Source organism: Aythya ferina (assembly GCF_964211825.1).
Source record: "Aythya ferina genome assembly, chromosome: 3".
In the NCBI taxonomy this organism is placed as follows: domain Eukaryota; kingdom Metazoa; phylum Chordata; class Aves; order Anseriformes; family Anatidae; genus Aythya; species Aythya ferina.
In genome coordinates this window covers 9,948,469-9,967,247 of record NC_140298.1, presented here as the reverse complement: position 1 = coordinate 9,967,247, position 18,779 = coordinate 9,948,469, and the positions used below count along the sequence as shown (strand labels likewise).

Below are 18,779 nucleotides of genomic sequence, written 5' to 3'. Positions count from 1 at the left end.
AGATATCTTCTGAAAATGATGTATGATTCTTCATGCAAGTCCACTACATCTTTCCATAAAGGCCTCCACCTCTCTCCATTGTCTATTAAGAGCTTAGAAAACCACCAACCATGAGAAGCTCATTTTTGGATGACTAGAATTAGACGTGATGAATCAGAACAGCACCTTAAACTACTTAAAAATCACACAGCAGATATGTTTAAGCCATCATTACATGACTGGGGAACAAGTCACCTGTATCAGTATTGGTTATTGGCTCCTAGACGCTCTTTTGTTTTGTTTAAAAAAAAAAAAATCATTTTCACAATATTTGAAATGACTAGAAAATGGTAAATAATGAAACAGACATTTGGTTCATTTGGTTAGGTGGCTATAACCAAACACTGTGTACTTCAGTATAGTCAGCAGAAGGCCATGGATCTCAGAAGAGGAACAGTGAAACAGACTTAATGATGGAGGACTCAACATTGGGAAAAAGAGATCCTAAAGAGGAGACAAGGACCGGGGAACAAAGGCCATGGTGAGTAACCAGGTTATTATGAATTTGTAGTGTAGCGCATTAACAAGAAGCTACTATGCTCACCAGACATACAAACAATAACAAAGAAAATTAGGGAGGTTATGTTGTCTTATTTGGCATCAGTGAAAGAACAAGCAGTTGGACTGGGTTCACAATGCCGTTTTAAGAAAGATTGTGAAAAAAAATCACGGATTCCGAGGGAGTCAGGGGAACTATTATGGTATTAGGAAACACGTCTTATTGCAAGAGACTCAAGGCGCAAAATCAATTAACTTATGAAAGAGAAACTTAAAGAATGATTTGATCACAGTCTACAAGTGCTTACCATAGGGAACAAAAATTTGATAATAGAGGGCTCTTCAATCTAGCAGGCAAAAGCAGAATCCAAGGGATGGAAGTTACAGCAAGACAAATTCAGTCTAAGAATGAGGTGCAAATTTTAAACACTCAGGGAATAACTCGAAATAACTTGCCAAGAACTGTGATTTATTTTCCATTGCTGGAAAATATATTTTAATCAACACTTGGCCTTGTTAGAAGTTTATACCTCTATTTCTAAGCTTATTAATACATTCATTCTGAGAACCGCAGAATATTTTTGCGGAGAAAAAGAATAAACGTTATAAGCTGGGAAGCGTTCGCTGCGGTATTCATACACAGCCAAGAGATTTCATTTCCATTTGATCATCAAGTCTGACTCTCTCCCATGAAGCCTGCCCAACTAAAGCCCCTTCTTACTGCTCCATACTATGCAAAGCTTTTTGATTAATGAGCCCTAACTCAAAGTAGATTGCACTAAAATTAGGAAGCAGGAAGAAATCATAATTTGCAATTATCCCTCATAGAAATACCTCAATACAATACTTTAGAGTCATTTTAGGCGTACTATTGTTTTCCAAATGTAAAGGTAAAACACAAATCACAATATGGTAAAGATCTCTCAGTAGGCAATTAAAAATTAATCAGCTAATCAGATCAAATGAACAAGAAAATAAGGCTCAGGAAGACATCCATTCTAATTAACATAATATTAACTTACAAAAGACTTCTTCAGACAAAAAAAGATCATCTTTATTTCAAATACCAAACCAATCAATAAAAGGAAACAAACAGTTATTTCTTACCTTGTTATCCCCATGACCAAAGCCAAAAGGAAATGACAGTAATAGTGAGTCAACCGCCTGTGCAACTGTATTCATTTCTTATTTCTAATCTTGTTAACTATTTGAATCCACAATTTAAACTAACTTGTATTCAATTTACAGGGATTCTACCTATATTGTGTGTTCTCTATACTTGCTGTGTCTCCTAAGACTCTTGTAGGTACTTAAAATTAAAACTAATGAGACCCAAACTCCCACCAAGGTTCCTCTTCTGCTAGGTGATTCCTAACTAAAGCACAGGGCTTTGCTGTGGAGATGGAGGATGTTAAAACGAGAAGAAGTGGAGGGATTCTTAAGTCTGTGTCAGGGATGATAACATATACTCTCAAAGAAGGAAATAACATTATAGGACACCTTATTGAATAAACCTGACTGGTTAAGCGGAAAGGCTCAGGCAATCAGACAAGGAATTGGGTGGGCATGGTTGAACCTAATTAGATAAGATTGCATAGATTAGAAATATCTACAATTACAGGACAGTTCCTAAAATATTTTTTTCAAATGTCAGATTACTCCAGCGATGCCCAACCACCCCGATCTTCTGGCTGGGACTCACAGGACGTGTGCCACAGACTCGGGGTGCTTGGGGGGGGAGCTGGCCGCTGGGACATGAATCCCCAGCACCCCAGTGTGGCAGCTGCGTGGATGCTTCCCAACACAGCCCACTAGTCCCACATTTTGCAGCCCCCCAAAGATCCCCTATAAATTATCCACATTCAGATTATCCAGTGACCCCTTCCCCACGCCGACACAGCTCCCATTCCTGTCTTGGGACGCAGATCTGGTTTTGAAGGGTTCCTTGAACTTCCTGACACCTGCACGGGATTCAGTGTTACAGGTCAGGCTGGACACAATGGTATTATTTACTTGTGCAGAAAAAAGAAAAAAATCCAGGAGGGTGTAATGGTTTAGAAGCAGGCTGTGCAAACCAATTCCACAATGAATGTATTTCACTTTGATCACCCCTTCTAGCCCATAACAGAATTGAGGCAGTATTTTGTTTTGCAGAAATTAGTACCTTCAAGACCTGCAGTGGATTTATTATTTCTGCTAGAGCTTGCACTTCCTTTCTGATCCACTGCTGTAAAATCCAGAGGGACAGAACAGCGCAGAAAATTACTGCGAAGATGTAGTGTGACATAGGAAGAGTCAGACGCGTTATGTGTGAACAATATGACAAAAGGAAAAGCCATCTGAAAATAAATGAAAAAATTAATAATCAAAAGGGTGTCTAATTCTTATCTGGGCACTTGTTTGCTCACTCTATGAATTAGGACCATCAGGCCATGGTGTGTAAAGCTGGAAGGGACCCTGGGCCCAGAATTCAGTCCTGCTTGAGGGAACTGCCAGAAATGATGGTTCTGGGGAAGGATTTTAACTTCCCTCTCACTTCAGTCACACAACTACAGCTCCATGACTTAAGGCCAAAACTACACATGTGCCCCAAGCATGGTCCTGTCCCTGAAACAACCCGTAACAGCAGCTAGCTCACACAGGGCAATGGTCCTGTAACGTGGGTATCAGAACTGGCCAGAACCTCTAACCCATTACACACAGATGACAAAAGTACTGCTAAGAGAGAATAACTTCCAATCACACCAACATCAAAACAAGCAGCAGTATATGCTGCACAATAAGTCACAGATGCACATGGACCTTTGTTGTTATGCATTTCCATGCAAACTGTGGCTTATACTTACCAGGATATAGGCTCAATTGATAATGTATAGAATCTATAAAAGGAAAGCCCCCCCCCAAAGCACTTTGGTAACAAGTAACAGGAACTGTTTTTTCAACTGCAAGCTACAAACACTTGACATAAAAATAGTCTATCTAGAAATCGCTGAGTACGTCACAGAAAACCGGAGAATGACCGCACTTGGAGAATTTCATACTAGTTTGATCACTGATTCTTCAGTAAGCTATTTAGGACCGCAGGGTAAACATTCTCCTGGAACAAATGTATCAATCAAAAGCTAAGCCTACTTTAAATAAATAAGTTCTACAGAATGCTTGATAAAAAAGCTGTCTTCTCTGGCCATCGACTGCTTTGTGCTGGGTAGCTGCTGACTAAATACTTTACTGATTTATACTGCATCATATGACTTTTAGCAAGCCTAGATCTCCAAATACAGGTCAGTTTTTGTCACTGATGAAAGAAATCATCTACAGGATACAAAGTAGATTAATACATGTCAGGTTTCCCAAACAAGCCAGAAACCTATTCCTTCCTATTCTTTAAAGAACCTTAGAACTTGTTTTCTTATATGGGATAAAAAAAAATCCAACAACTAAGAGAGCAGAACAGAAAACCTATTTCTCATTCCTTGATAGCCTGGAGCTGTGAAACAACAGGATCAACAGATTTACAAAAAAAAAAAAAAAAAAAAAAAAGAGAGAGAGAGAGAGAATCTTGCTGCTGTAATTTATATGAACATTTTTTGGTCCTACCCTCATTTATATCTTCTCTTCACATATAAGCAATGAGGTAGCAGAGGGTGCATCTCTGCTGGGAGATCACCCTAGCTGCATGTCCTCCTTGGTACAGTGAACAATGAGAGCACAGACACGAGCAAAAAATACTGAAAAGCTCTGAAAGCTCCATGGGCAGCAGAGCCAGATGTAGCAAACAGGTGAGCAGAGAGGCACGGCTGCCTCGACTCCTCCTGGTTGTTCTTTGCTGCAAGCCCATGCAGCATGAGCCAGCACAGCTCCGAGATACCCAGATTATTGCACCCGCTGCAGAGGGAGAAGGCAGCGAGGTGCCTGCCAGCAGCACTGTGCTGAAGCTACCTGGCCCAGCTAAAATCTTAGGCAGAAGTTCTACAAACAGTGGTCTCCCCAGTCTTGCACAACCACGATGCGTCTCCTCAGCATAGTTCACCCTGAGCACCCTTGAAGAGCCGTGGAGTTGAGGCTCACTACAATGAACTCCTAATAGGATGCCCTCCTGGTGGCTAGCACCAGCTTTCAGCACAGGGCCCGAACCTCCAGGGCTCCCTACAGCTGCCTGACCTAATTCTTCAAAATGGGCTGGCCCATTTTGGCTGACAATTTCCTTTAAATGCCCAGACACCAAGCAATGGAAAATTTCCTTTAAATGCCAGTTAATGAGCAATGGAAAATGTCATCACGATGAAGTTATGCAGGTACTTAAGTGCTCTGCTGGATCAGGCCTTTGCGAGCTATATTATACTCACATTTGACTAGATTTTCTGAGTGCGATAAATAAAAAAAAAGATAAACCTCTACAATAAAAGAAGAAAAAAAGGAGATATATGTAAAATTTTTAAAGCTTCTATGGTTCTTGGATGGCATGGTGGAAAGAAAGAGGGAAAGAGAATGCAAAAGCATAAACTAGGCTATGCTTGTGTAAATTACTCTGACATTTAATAACTCTCTACTAAAAATTCTCAAGCAAGGCTACTTCAGATATTTTAAGGTCATGTATCATTTACTGTCTAGGTCAATTTATGCATCAGCCAAAAGCGCTGCAAACCCTTCTGGACAGCACTTTGAAAATAAAGGTATATGTAACTGTTTGGGCCATATTTTCCTCACCAGTTTCTGCTCTGTGAACATTTCACCTTGGAAAATTAAAGTAATAAGTGAAGTCAGTATGATATTTCAAGGCAAGCCAAGGACAAGCTTTACAACTGTGCTATCAAAATGCTATTAATAAAAGCAAAAATACACGCACGATGCCCACATTCCCCTATGGATGGAAAAAATTATTGTCCATTAAGTTAACATTTCAGATACCCTCTCAGTTTTTCCTAAGGTCCCAAAGAAGGCAACAGAACACATATCTCTTTCAGTGAACTTGCATGAAGTATCTGCTGTCATGTAGTGCTCCATTTTAGTAAACACTCCAAGGCTTCTTAAGAGAATATATGGATGAGCAAGATTTCTAAGGGGAAAAAAAAAAAAAGTGGAAAATTGTGGCTAGAATTTTCTGCTTTCACGGTAAGTTTTATACAGGTGTCTTTGTTTATTTTTCTTTGGGTCCTGGGGGTTGCATTTATACATGTGTCTTACCTTAAGCATCTAAATTCACTTCTCTGTTTGGATAGCTCCCCTCCCTGCTGCATCCCACGACTCCGTGGCTCTCCCCAGCACAACCTATGCTTCAGCACACGTACTAGCATCTCCTTTTGCCAGGCACAAAGGCCCTTACACACTAGGGCACGGCTGCGTGGCACGAGGCGGTGCTGCACAGAAACATCCAGGCCAGCCCTGAGCGGACAAAGCTGGCTAGGACATTTCAAAACTACCTCATTCAGTGGCCCCTTGCATACCTCTGAGCCTCGCTGAGCCATACTCTACAGAAATACATGACAAAGCTGAGGGCAGTCCACTCAAGGAAGTATGGCCAGAGGCTTTTGATCTCGGGGCCACTGACATTTCTTCGGGATGTCTGCAGAACTGCAGGCTGAATGAAGTTGTGCTATAAACGCAGATACATCTTGCTCTTGTAGGCGTCTGGTTTTGTATTTTGTTTTTGTACACAACCAAAGCAACAGACAGGTTCTGACAGGTGTAATAGCCCACGGCTTGCCTTAATGCCTGCCTTGCCAGCAGTCACACTGCAGAGGAAGAGGAGAGACCATGACCTATTTATCTGGTTTCCTTAGGTACACAGAGCAGGTGGCTACCCAGCTACATACACTCTTTAACTGTTCCTTCCTTAGGAGAAAACTCATTTATGCTTAAAATACATATTGAGTTGCAGAGTTTGTACCCAAACCATTTTTTAAAACAAATTATCCAAGTAACATATGGCTCAGGAAATTTTTATTTCACCTGGTCTCAGGTAATCAACATGCATACACACATTCTCATTTGAGACAAGCTATGAGTGCGTGTCTGCATTTTGTTTATCTCTTTTTCTGTGCTTGTAAGCACTGAAAATAAAGTAGAAAAAAAAAAAAAAAAAAAAAGATAAGTAAAGACAAGAAAAATATGACATGAAAATATAGTTTGGAAACACACAAAAGCCCAAGATAGTTCACTGAAAATGTCACAGGGCATTTAAAAACATCCTGGGAAAAAGATATTATTTGTCAAATTAAATTAATTATTTATAATAACTTCCGTTCTCCAACAAATCCTGATATTTCCACTATCATCGATTTTCCTTTTTACCAGCCCCTGACAAAAATGAAAGATGAAAGTTACAGAATGAAATGTTATGGAATGAGAGTTACAAAAAGTAACTTCTCTTTGTTAGTTACATTAATGTGATGTATGAGATACTTTGAAAAATCTCACTAATGATACATAGTCTTCCCAACATAAAAATGCTCACTTTAAAGCTCTGTGCTCAAAGGATTTTAGAGAGGAGCATTTTTTCACTCGTTTCACTTCATATTCTCATTACACTGATGGTTATTTCTTAGGAAACTTCTCAGATCTTCCACATTTATTTCATTTAAGATCTTTGTCTCATAAAATACAGGAAAAAGTTCTCAGGCAGTTTATAGAACTATTAAAAACTGAACTAACTTTATTATTCATTCAATCTCCTCCATTATTTATCCCTCTTGATTTGAAAGTAGGACTCACAAGTGCAGCACTAGGAGTTTGCTGCGAGTCCCTGGAACGCAGCCTCACCACAATTAGCCATTGATCCAGCTGCTCGTACCATGACAAGGGAATGCAAACTCCCTCCTCCTTGAGGCTACAGCTCCACAGAGAAACCCTTCAACATCACAGACTTCCACCACATTTCTTAACTTAATAAACAGCATCAGCTCAGAGCGAAGTTCTTGAGCTGCAATGAAATACCCACACTTTTATTCGTTAGGAAAGGGGTTTTCTTCCATCATGTACCTGCTGTTCAACTTTTCCGTAGAGTACAGGTTTTTGTTTGGTTTGGTTTGGTGTTTTTCTCCCAAGTTTTGGAACCACGGCTTTGCATATGCTTACACTGATGTACCAACATGTTTCATACAGAAGTAGCCACACATTTAAAATGTATTTTTCAAAATGCATTTACTGTACAAGTAAAATCTCGCTAGTGAGTGAAAGACCAGTGGCAAATACTTACATTTTACGAAGGAGGTTCGTGAACAATAAGCAGGGAGAAAAGAAGAAATCAAAGCGAGCACTGCAAAATTCACAGCACTTGGTAAATTTGACAGATGTCACTTGATTTTCATTATTTTTGACAGTATTTCAGACTACACTTGCTAACATACAGGAGCATGAAAGCACACTGCTTCACAGTACCCAGCTGCTAAGTGGGCGCTAGGAAGTGGTAGAAGACACAGATATTTTAGTAGCACTTTTTAATAAGTGTGTTAATTCTAATGCCTCATTATCCTGCAACTACCACTGTAAACAGAATCAGTCCTCAGCATCCATCTCACCTGGAAACAACAGGGAAAGAAATCTATGTTGCACCTAGGGCAGAGAGCCCAGGTAAGGCCATTTTTGTACCTGCATGATGCATCGCAGCTCTTAATTACTGTCTTGCCAACCAGTGATCATACGCACACATATCTTCACCGGGCTTTAGACCAATGCAAAGATCTGCCCGTGTTGGTGCGAGTACAAGCCAGCAGCCACGCTCTGATGCTCAGTGATGGATTCTGGAGCCTAATTCTAGATCCATTTGTTCAGGCTGATCTCTGAGTTACATTTGATGGGTACGACATAAACAAAGGGATTACTCAAACGTCACAACTTTCTGTGATTAACTGTGATACTTTAGCCATGTATGTAACAATTTCTCTGTTTAATACATAGCACTTAATTTTTTCCTTGTTAAAACGTCTTCTATTGGCTTAATTACGCTCTTGAGAACAGAGAAGTGGAAAACCATATTGCTTGCCTGAGGCCTTGGGCGGAACGAGGTTTCTCAACTCAGGGAATCCATTTTTCGTGACTTTAAAACTCCTCACGCTCCTGATCCTAGACCAAAATCCACCGCTCACGCCTTAGAGATGAAGTGTGACCCCGAAGTAGTCCAAAATGATTACATGAAAACCAGGCAGGCGACCAGCACACATGCAGTTGGCTCCTTGACCTGTGTAAGCAGCTCACTCCTTGACCTGTACGCTTGGTAGATGTGTTTATATGTTTCATGAAGTGGGGTGGGGAGGAAATATCCACAGTGCCACACGCCATGTGCTTGCGTTTACACTGCCTGCAATACCGCTGTGGGGTCAGAGGTGTAGGGGCAGGGTCCCTCAGGGACTTGGCGGTCAGCCCTTATCTACCCACTTCGCCTTCTGGAGGTCCCTGCGTGCCAGCCCAGGGCCGGGCTGCAGGGGCTGCCTCTATTTTTTGGTTTATTTTCGCCCTGAGGCCACCCCGCATGGACAGGACGGGGACAGGACGGGGACAGGACAGGCGCCCCCTCAGCGCCACCCCCGCTACCGTTCAACGGCCCCAGCGCGCGCCTCAGGCACCTCACGGCGGCTGCGGCGAGGCGGGGCGGGGCCAACCCTCCGCTCCCGCCCCCTCGGCGCTCCGCAGCCAATGGGCGCCCGGCGCGGGCGGCGGCGGCCAATCGGCGGCGGCTGGCTGGGATCCCCGGCAAAATGGCGGCGGCGGCAGCGGCGGCGGGGCGGGCGCGGCGGCGGCGGGATGCCCGGTAGCCGGCGGCGCGAGCCCTGCCTCAGGCCGCTCGCCCTGAGGAGGCGCAGCGGAGGCGGAGGCGGCGGCGGCCTCGAGGGGCTCGGCCGACGGCCGGCGGAGGACGGAGCGGCGGCGGCGGAGGGCGGGGCGAGCCCGAGCCTGAGCTCGGCTCCGGGCCTGGGTCTGGGCCTGGCCGCGGGGGAGGCGGCGGGGCGCGGCGCTGCAGGTACCGGGCGCCGAGCAGCAGCAGCAGGGGCTGCCCCCGGGGCTGGCCGCGCTGCTGCCCAGGGAGGGGGGGCCGCTGAGGCAGGGCTAACAGCTTGAAAATGGTTCCCGTAGGCCCGCACGGCTTCACCCGTAAGGGCAGGGTGAAGTGTCTCGGGTTGGCTCACCGAGAGCCCCGGGGATGCTGCTCTGCAGCTGGAGGCTTGGTTTTGTCAGGCCGACCTGGCAAAGCCCCCATCGGGGAAGCGTAGGCAGGTGGGGTGTGACCCACGGTGCTGCAGGGGCCCGCAGAAGGTTTGACTCAAACCAGAGTCTGCGTGAAAAACACAGAGCAAATCAGAATGCAAAACACTCTCCCCTATAAGCATATATACTCTTATTTTTGTTAACATACACTAAAGCCAACGCTCCCCCCAGTAGGATAGACGATCTTCATCCTTAGCACCACGATGCTGAGCATACAGCTGTCAGCACCCTGTAACTGTTAGCTCGGGTAACATAACTGACAAAGATCGCATCAGACTTTGCATCAAGTGCAGTTATGAAAAATACCCTTCTAAGCAGAGGAACCTCGATGAGTATGACCTTCATTTTGATTCTTAAAAAGTTCCTAAAGCATCATCTTCGTGCCTTGCCCTGTTCTATCTTCTAAGCTATTTCAGGTTTTCATTTGTTTAACAAAGATCATTTTTCTCTTTACACAGAGCCATGTTTACATAAAACTCCAAAGAGATCACTGAGTAGGAAATCCAGAATACCTACCTTCAGCTCTCCTGTTAATGACACTGACATACAGCAAGAAATCTTTTGGGATCCTCATTCGCCAATTGCACGCGGACTCGGTAATATTAACATTCAGACTTCAGGGTGCCTGTTTGAGGAATGCAATTGGAGTTATCACATTTATTGAAAAAAGGCCTCCTCCTGTTATGATGGCAGTTGGGGAATCCAGAAGTAATTAGGTTGCTTGGTTTGGTTTTGCTTTTATTAAAACCCCATAAATTCTTAAATATAGTGCTGCATCAAGTTCTGATCAGCAAGTGTAATTGTACACTTTAAGATGCAGTGCACTTTATAAATTGTAGTGTTTTTCAAAGTTGTTTTGTTTTCCTAGGTAATGAAAAAAACAAACGTTCTACCAGGAGATGTGCAGTTGAAATTTCAGAAATTGTTAATCGTATTGCTCCTCAGGTAACTGACTTTCTAAAACAATGCTCTTTATATGCAGGAATCAAACAGGGCAGTGCCACGCTATTCACTTTTACTAAAGACTTAACTTCAGTTACAGTAGTCTCTCTTAACATGGTAAGAAGAATTATCAGAAGTGTGCAGAAAACTAGTAACGTGTTTATAAAACTGGACTGAATTAAAATCATAAGCATGGCATTTGACTCATTGTTCTTTCAAGTCAAAGATGCTGTAAAAATAAAGTATGAAGAAAATGGACTTGTGGCAGCTGTGTTTAGAAAGTTCTATCTTCAGAATATAGTTTATTACCCCTGATCTCTGGAAATCTATTATGATTTATTTATCCTTATTAAAAGGTATAGTTTCATCATGTACTGGATTTACTTGGAAAGTAAATCTGACAGACTCAGATGAGAAAGTCCATAATAATATAAACATAGTGAAGTTGCATCATTATTCTAAATGATCTGCCTTTTTACCCTAAGGTCCATGCTCTTGATGTCTCTCTTCTGCTGTGAATCTGATGTCCACAGCCTTAAAAGTGAAAATAAGCTAGTGTTGCAATAGCAGGCTTATTGTTTGTTTTTTATTAAGTGCAAGAGCAGAACTTGTCATTCCTAAAAGAGCTCTGTAGCATTCAGCTTGCAAAATATGCCAGAGCTAGTATTTAACAGAGCTAGTTAAATGTATTCACTATTTTGAGTATTTGGGAGAAATGGAAAATCCTTGATGAGGGATGCCGCTTCTTTTTAAAGTATGACAGCCCTATCATGACTAAATAAGATCATACTGGGTTTGCTGCTATCTGTTGCTTGTCTTATTTTTTTGTAATATAAATTAAAAAAAATAAAACCTACCTAAATCTACCTGGCAGTTAAAAGTTCTAATTACTTTTGCTGGCTTAAGTGCAGTAATTTCTCACATCCAACATTTTGCTCTGTCCCTCTGTACGTTTTACCATGGCAATAGAGTATCTCTTAGATTTGGGAACTTAGAATGCAGCCTGAACTTTGAAGCTCTGAAACATCCTCATTCAGTGTCTGAACTTCATTTGTTTCTGTTTAAAGGCTCCTTGGATAAAATAGTTGTAATGGAAGAAGTCAGAATTTTTTCCAGGAAGCATACAGAATATGATTTATTTCAAATTCTCTGATCTGTTAATGCTGCTCTAAGTGGATAAAGACAGGGTATCTCAAGTAGCTCCTCACTAGTATACGGAGGTAAACTAATCACAGCTTGTAATGTGAATATTGCAAATTATGTGTAAAGTTGATTGGGGAAGCAAATATAGTATTAGCTTTGAGCACCAAAGTAAAATTCAATTATTTAAATTGAAGTTCCTGCTTTAAATTGATATAATTAAACTGATACAACTATCAGTAGACAGTGTTGCAGTAATCTTGCTTAGCTTGTATTGGTTTAGCTCCTGTCTTTGGCTTTCAACAGATTTGATCCAGTTTAATTGGTTTAGCAACTTTAACGCAGGGTGTGTGTCTAGTCCAATCTTTATCTGAAGTCAAATTGCTAAGCATTACAAATCTAATCATTCAGGATGAAAAAGCAGCCTGTAACGAAGGCTCCCTTTTAGGGACATGGATTGGGGAGGATGCTATTCCCTGTACACCTGGTGCAGTAAAAGTACGAGCTAGGACAAAGTTAAGCTGTACAAGGTAAGTTACTGTTTGGTCTCGCCCATCACTGCTGGGTTTTTGTGAAAAAGGGTATGTGGTGGTCCATTATGTATAGTGAGCCATGTAATTGTACATTAGCATACAGAATGCTTTTAGCTTTGCATTTGCTATCTCTTGCTAATGGGGTAGTTATCGTTGGGAATTATCAAAAGGATTGCATGCTGACTGCACTGAAAGCAGTAGGATTCGCTCATACGCTGTAGCTTGGTAACCTAGAGAATAAACAGCATGTAGGATGGTGTAGTTGAAGTTGGAAAAACTTTCTCAGTAGATCTGATTTTTTCTCCCTCTGTTTTTTTTTTGTTGTTGTTGGTTTTTTTGTTGTTGTTGTTGTTTTGTTTTTTAAATCTAGAGATCTTAAAATAAAAAATCCTGAAGAGGAGCTCATGAAATTGGCCAAGGAATTTGATAAAAATCTGGTAGAGCTAGATGCTGTTCAGGAACAAGAGAAGCTTGGCCGTGGCTTTATCCAGACTGCCTCAGATTCTTTAAAAAGTTACAAAGATGAAGTAAATAGGAAGAACCTGAAATCACTCCTTAGTGAAGTTTCTGAAACAGGTGCTGCTCTGTCCCTGAAACCAGTTGCAGAAAGCACTGGCATCACCGCTGCAGAGCCCTGTCTGTCGAGCAGTCAAAACTCTGTAGACCTTGAGGCCGAAATAGCTCTTCATGCTCTTTTTGATTGCTCTACCCAGAAGTGTACTGGACAGTTGAGCCAAGGACTATCGGGTATTTCTTTGAATAATAGTTTCCATGAAAACAAAAGGACACTGGAGGAGGAACACCTTCCTGAACAAATTAAAAATACACAACATGGTAATTCAGATGCATGTCAAAAACATAATCTCTATGCACTAGGAAGTGTGAACCAGACTCTTCCAAAAACGGATACTAACAGACTGACAAAAAAAAATACTCCTTTGAAGAAACAAGTGGTGGTCTCCAGTAAGCCTGCTGGAGTAGTTCATGATGATTTTGATGATTGGGATACAGATTTTTTGGCAGATGACTCTTTTGTGATGCAAATAACCCAAAATCCTGAGTTGATTAATACTGAAGAAGCTGCAACAATTCCTATAAATACTTCTGTGCGTGGTTTCAGCGATGCTGGCAGAACAAAGGAAAGAAGTAGCTGCAATTCAGTAATTTCTTTGGAGGGTGTACACAAATCTAAAAGTTCTCAGTTTTCACCTTTGAAGCATCCTAGTAAAAACACACACAATGTTGCAAAGTCTCTTTCTTTACAAAAGCCATTTAATAAGATGGAAAACTCAAAGACGGCAACCACTGGTTCTACTTGGAGAAGTGCCCAGAACAATGATTTTAGCTATATTCCCGTTTCAATGCAATCTCAAGTGAAGAATGGAAATGGAACTGTTGAGCCTAAAGGTAACCCTGTTCTTTTCCCATCAAGACCTAATCCTCACAGACCATGGACTGAAAAACCTGGGAGTAACTTGCACAATATTTTCTGTGAATCAGCCAATATTTCTACCAATACTAAACCTAGTGATGCAATTAAAGCGGTTAACCAAGCTAATACAGGTCATGTAAATCCAGTTGAAATACCAAAGAAAAGTACTCCGTCATTTGATGACTGGAATGAACCAAAATTCTCTGATGAGGTTTTGGACATGTTTTGTGAATCCGATAGTCTGTGGGATGCAAACTGTGAGGATGATGAATTGTTGTATCAAGTATGTGATGATATAGAAAAGCAGACTCGGAGCCAGGATGCTAAACAAGGAAATGAAAGAGCTAAAACTGTACAAGAAGCCAGTAATCTCTCCAGAACGAATGTTGACAGTGGCTTCACAGCATCTAAACAAGGACTATCTGATTGCTTCGTGGCCCAAAAAACAAATGCAAAACAGGATGGGTTTTCACTAAACAATTCCGGTAGGAACTTCTCAAGGGTTACATATGGACTGACTACAACAGGGCAGACAGTGAACTGTAAAAGTGTTTCAAGCCCTCTATCAATGATCTCGGGTACTTCTATGGACTGTAAATATACACTATCTAAAAACTATCATCAAGCTGCTTCTGAAGATACTACAAAGAGTTTTTCAGGAAAATGGTACAGGTCAAATTCTGTGCCAGCAAGAGAGACTCATTCTGAAACAAGTCCAGCTAACACAATAAATGTTTTTAGTAGCAAAAGATTAGATGGCCAAGATCTCTTAAATAATGCAGGAAAGACAACAAATAACAATTCTGGTAACAAAACATCAGCTGTGCCTTCAAAGTTTAAGTTCCGAAAGACTAACAGTTCTCAGAACACTCTCCATGTAGGGTCAGAAAATCCAGGGAGTCATTCTGGCATTGGAATTGCTCCGCAGGGTTTGGAAGGAAGTAAGAATCAGGTGCATGTGGCTTTGTACAGCAAACCTGAGAATACAAAACCACCTTTCAAGAGGCACCTTTCAGAGTCTTTTGCACTGTCTACATCAGGTATGTGTCTTTGTTCCATTACTGCTACACCGTTTTTGTTTTCTTACTGTAATCAGAAAGTCAAAGGAGAAGTTTGTACCATATTTCAAAGTAGGCTTCAATGTTCATCTGTTCAGTTTAGGTGTTAGTAAATGTTCTAACGAGAACTTGGAGGTTGTTTTCTCCGAACTAAAATCATCCTGACACATCTCTTGAATTCTTGTAGTTAGGGACTTCACTTCCCCATCTTCATTCCACTTCTCAGAATACTTCACGGTCTCCATAAATGCTCAGAATCATTAGGATCAAGTACACCCTGATGCGGCAGTCAGCATACCATAGTCTGACCTGCTTAAAACTGTTGATACACAGTAAATGCTGTAGTGCAAGTCAGTGCTTTAATTTACAGTACATTTTGGGAAAAATAAAAACAAACAAAAAAAAAGCCATTAACAATTACTTTTTCAGCCATGATTCATAAAACCCCAGTTAATGATGGGGCAGGGAAAGATGGCAGCAGATGATATGGGATGCCAATTCCTTTTTATTAGTGTATACCTGGAAATTGGAACCTCAAATCGTTCTGAAAGTAGGTGTGTATTGTTGTTTGCTCTGTGAACAGAATTGCCAATGAAATACTCTTTGTGATCAGTCTAAACACTAACATTTCATTTAGCCTCGCAGTTGGTCATTAGTCCATCATCTGTATATTCTATGCACTGATATTACTTGCTAGGGAAATGCAGACAGTCAAGTTTCAGTCAGTTCTTGTTTTTATTTGACCTAATTGCTTGGTGAAGTACTAATCAATATTCATTTTGATAAAATAGGCCTTGAAATTTAGTGTAGTATACCAACCTCCATTCTCAGGAAGCACTGTTACAAAACCAAAAAATAATTCCTGCATACCACCAGCCAGCATTACCTAAAGAATCAGTATTTTATCTGTTTTGTACCCAGCGTAGAAACAAGTAAATGGAAAGTAGCTATTTTGGATGTCAGGTGGGGAGGAGAGGAGAGATAACTAGTCATTCTGTGGAATGTTTCAGAGAATAAATGAATGAAATAGAAAGTACCTGATAGCATAGATTCTATTTTAAGAGAAACAACAAAATTCCTCCCTCATCTTAAGTTTTTTTGGAAAAGGACCTTGCTGTAACAAAAAGATGGCCATTAAGCAATCTCTTCTAAAACTAATACAAAATTTGTCATGGATATCTGTAATTAATCTTTTTTTAAGAAGCAAACAGGCTTTTTTTTTTTTTTTTTTCCATTATTTACCCAGTCTGAAAGGCTACTTATTAAAAATAGATTAATTGGAAATTGGTGCATAAAAACAATAAAATACTTGACGTGCAGAATGATGGGAGTCTTCCTGTTGGATCCAATGAGGTCAGGATTTTATTGTATGGGAATTTATAGTTCTGTAACACAACATATAAAATATTACGTTTGGCTATCATGTTCTTGTCTCCTTTGCCGATTTTTATTGCTACTTTTGACCTTTTTTCAACCTTTCTGGTTTTATTTGTGTGACACCTGTACTATATCTGACCCCTGTGTCTATACCATCTCTGTGCCCATATCTCTACCTAACTCACTAAATTGTGGAGCCCTTTTCACTCTGATAGCCTTAATTTTCTTAACCCATTGCCATCCCCTGTGTTGACTCCTGATGTCACAAGGTTCACTTGAAGGGCAGCCAAGTAAAATTTCCTTGAAGCAAATGTCTGCATCCCAGTACTTTCATTGGGAGGCAGTAATCACTAGCACTACAAAGGTCATGCATCTTATACCCCTTCCTGCCTTGGGGACAGGATAGATGAGCCATTTTTAACTTGGGTGCCTCATATGTCAGAATGGTGTGCTCTTGCCATATATCTTCAGCCACCGAAAATAGATGAGTTAAAATACATATTGAACAAACTTGAAGGCTCCTAATGCATATTTTTTATTTACAGTGGCTGCGGTGGAACAAAAAAACAGGAAATGTTCTCAAGAAGAAATTGAAAGAAAGAAACAAGAAGCTCTTGCACGAAGAAAATCCAGAATGCAGGCATTCTTAAAAGATGCTTGAGTTTGACAGGAGTTATCAAGTTTTGGGGAGGGAAATATTGTAATGCTGGAAGACTTTTTAAAACTGTGTTCATGGCTACTGACAACAAGCTTTGCTTATTTCCTGATATAAAAAAAAAAAAAATCTTGATCCTGAACCACAAATAATATTCTGGTGGTATTTAATCTTATCTAAAAAATACCAGTGGTAAAATTCTAGTCCCAAATATCTTCAACATAATGAAGTTCAAGATTGTACTGAGTTCATGTTCTGTTATGCATTGAAGTTGTATACTGTAAAAATCATGAGCACATGCAAGCATTTGCAGACCCAAATAAGTAGAAGGCTTCAAAAACAGACTGTATGTATTTTGGCTGTATTTCTCTTATTAGGAGTATCTTAATCTAAAGGAAGACACTTGAGCACATATGGACTAAACAATGTTTGCTTTCAGGTAGGTGAAAGTTCTAAAGTTTTGCTTTAAAGGAAGTACAGAAAACATCTGTCATTGGGGAAACTATTGGAAATTAATAGGTTTTAGAAATCTTGCTCAGTTTGTGTCTGTTACCTTAATTCTTAAGGTAAGAATTGTACATGATGAAGGAATAATTTAATATGCAAGTTTCGTAAGGTGAAATAACATCCTGGAAAGGACATTTTTGTTTTTCATTTCCTCCACAAAGAGTTGGAAATATCATAACTACCAAAATTAGACCACCTTTTTCTAACCAAGTATTACCAAGCATTTTTTTTATTTTTTTTTTAAAAAAAGGAATCCCATGTCGTTTTACCAAACTGTAAGCAATACAAAATATACCAGGTGAAATGTCAGCAACTGTGAATCAGTTTAGTGTTATGGGTTATACATATTTTTCAAACTAAAGGCTGTTAAAACATAATAATGCAAGGTCATGTCAGCTTAACGGGGGCTGATAGAATTCTCGATGTGATAGATGGGTGCAGAGCTCAAACTGCAAAAAGTGCCTGTGGGTAAGCTGCAAGATATTTTTCAACTGAGAAATGCCTATATGTAAACATGTGACACTATGAAAAGTGACTGTGATTTTTCTTTGTAAATAAATAACTTCAAAATGTACCAAAGGCTAGATGAAGCTTTTGGTTCCTGTAATATGTACTGGTTTTGTAACTCTTAAAAATGTAAGTATTGTATATTTGTAAATCATCATTAAATTCGTTTTTTTGTTGTTTTGTTTTTTTTTTTACATTTCTCTACTCTGTTCTGGGAAATACTACAATGCAGAAACTGGTAAAAGGGAGTGGGATAGGAATTCCATCCTGACTTTACCTGACAGTTCTCTCATGCCTACTAACTTACTCAGTTATTCCACACCTCAATTTTGCATGCACACACCTATAGTGGTGGCAAAGTGCTTCTCTTGGTCAGTTTAAACTAAAACTCCTTTGTGGGGGCACTGGTTGTAAACATAACCATCTGCAGTGGAGCCCTGAAACAGTAAGCTCTATTGGTTTTCAAGCTACTGGAGGTGCTTTTATATCAGCCACCGTTCTTGGTGCTAGTTGCTGGATTATAAAATCAAATCCTTAAGTCTACCGAAGGCGATGCTGTGCCAAGTGAGCATTACTTACAGTTTCTGGCTGCAGTTCCCTGTCCTGCCAATTCCAGCTGTTGTGCAACATACGATGAGTTGGATCAGCTTCCTGATCTGACAAAGTTAACCCAGAGAAAAATGTTTACAGCTCACCATAATAACACAGATACTATAACATGAAATAGCGAGGTTCTCTGTTGTGTTGTCAAACCTCTGCTGGCAGTGCTCTGATGGTTCAGAAGACAGCAGATTTGCATGGCCATGTTACAAATAAATGCAACACAAGTAGCAGTGGTTGCAAAAACTGCGTTTATCCAGAGAATGTGGTTTGATCTGTGTATCTGAGGG

The 18,779-nt window shown here is 40.6% G+C and overlaps 1 protein-coding gene across 1 annotated transcript; it reads left to right on the top strand.

Annotated features, from left to right (window-relative positions):
- The first annotated feature begins 9,262 nt into the window (after positions 1-9,262).
- ETAA1 (ETAA1 activator of ATR kinase) lies at positions 9,263-18,065 on the top strand. The gene is made up of 6 exons (XM_084515035.1): positions 9,263-9,493; positions 10,197-10,334; positions 10,607-10,683; positions 12,232-12,350; positions 12,724-14,825; positions 16,766-18,065. The coding sequence occupies exons 1-6, from the start codon at positions 9,277-9,279 to the stop codon at positions 16,879-16,881; spliced, it is 2,769 nt and encodes a 922-aa protein (XP_084371161.1). The 5' UTR covers positions 9,263-9,276; the 3' UTR covers positions 16,882-18,065.
- The last annotated feature ends 714 nt before the right edge of the window (positions 18,066-18,779 follow it).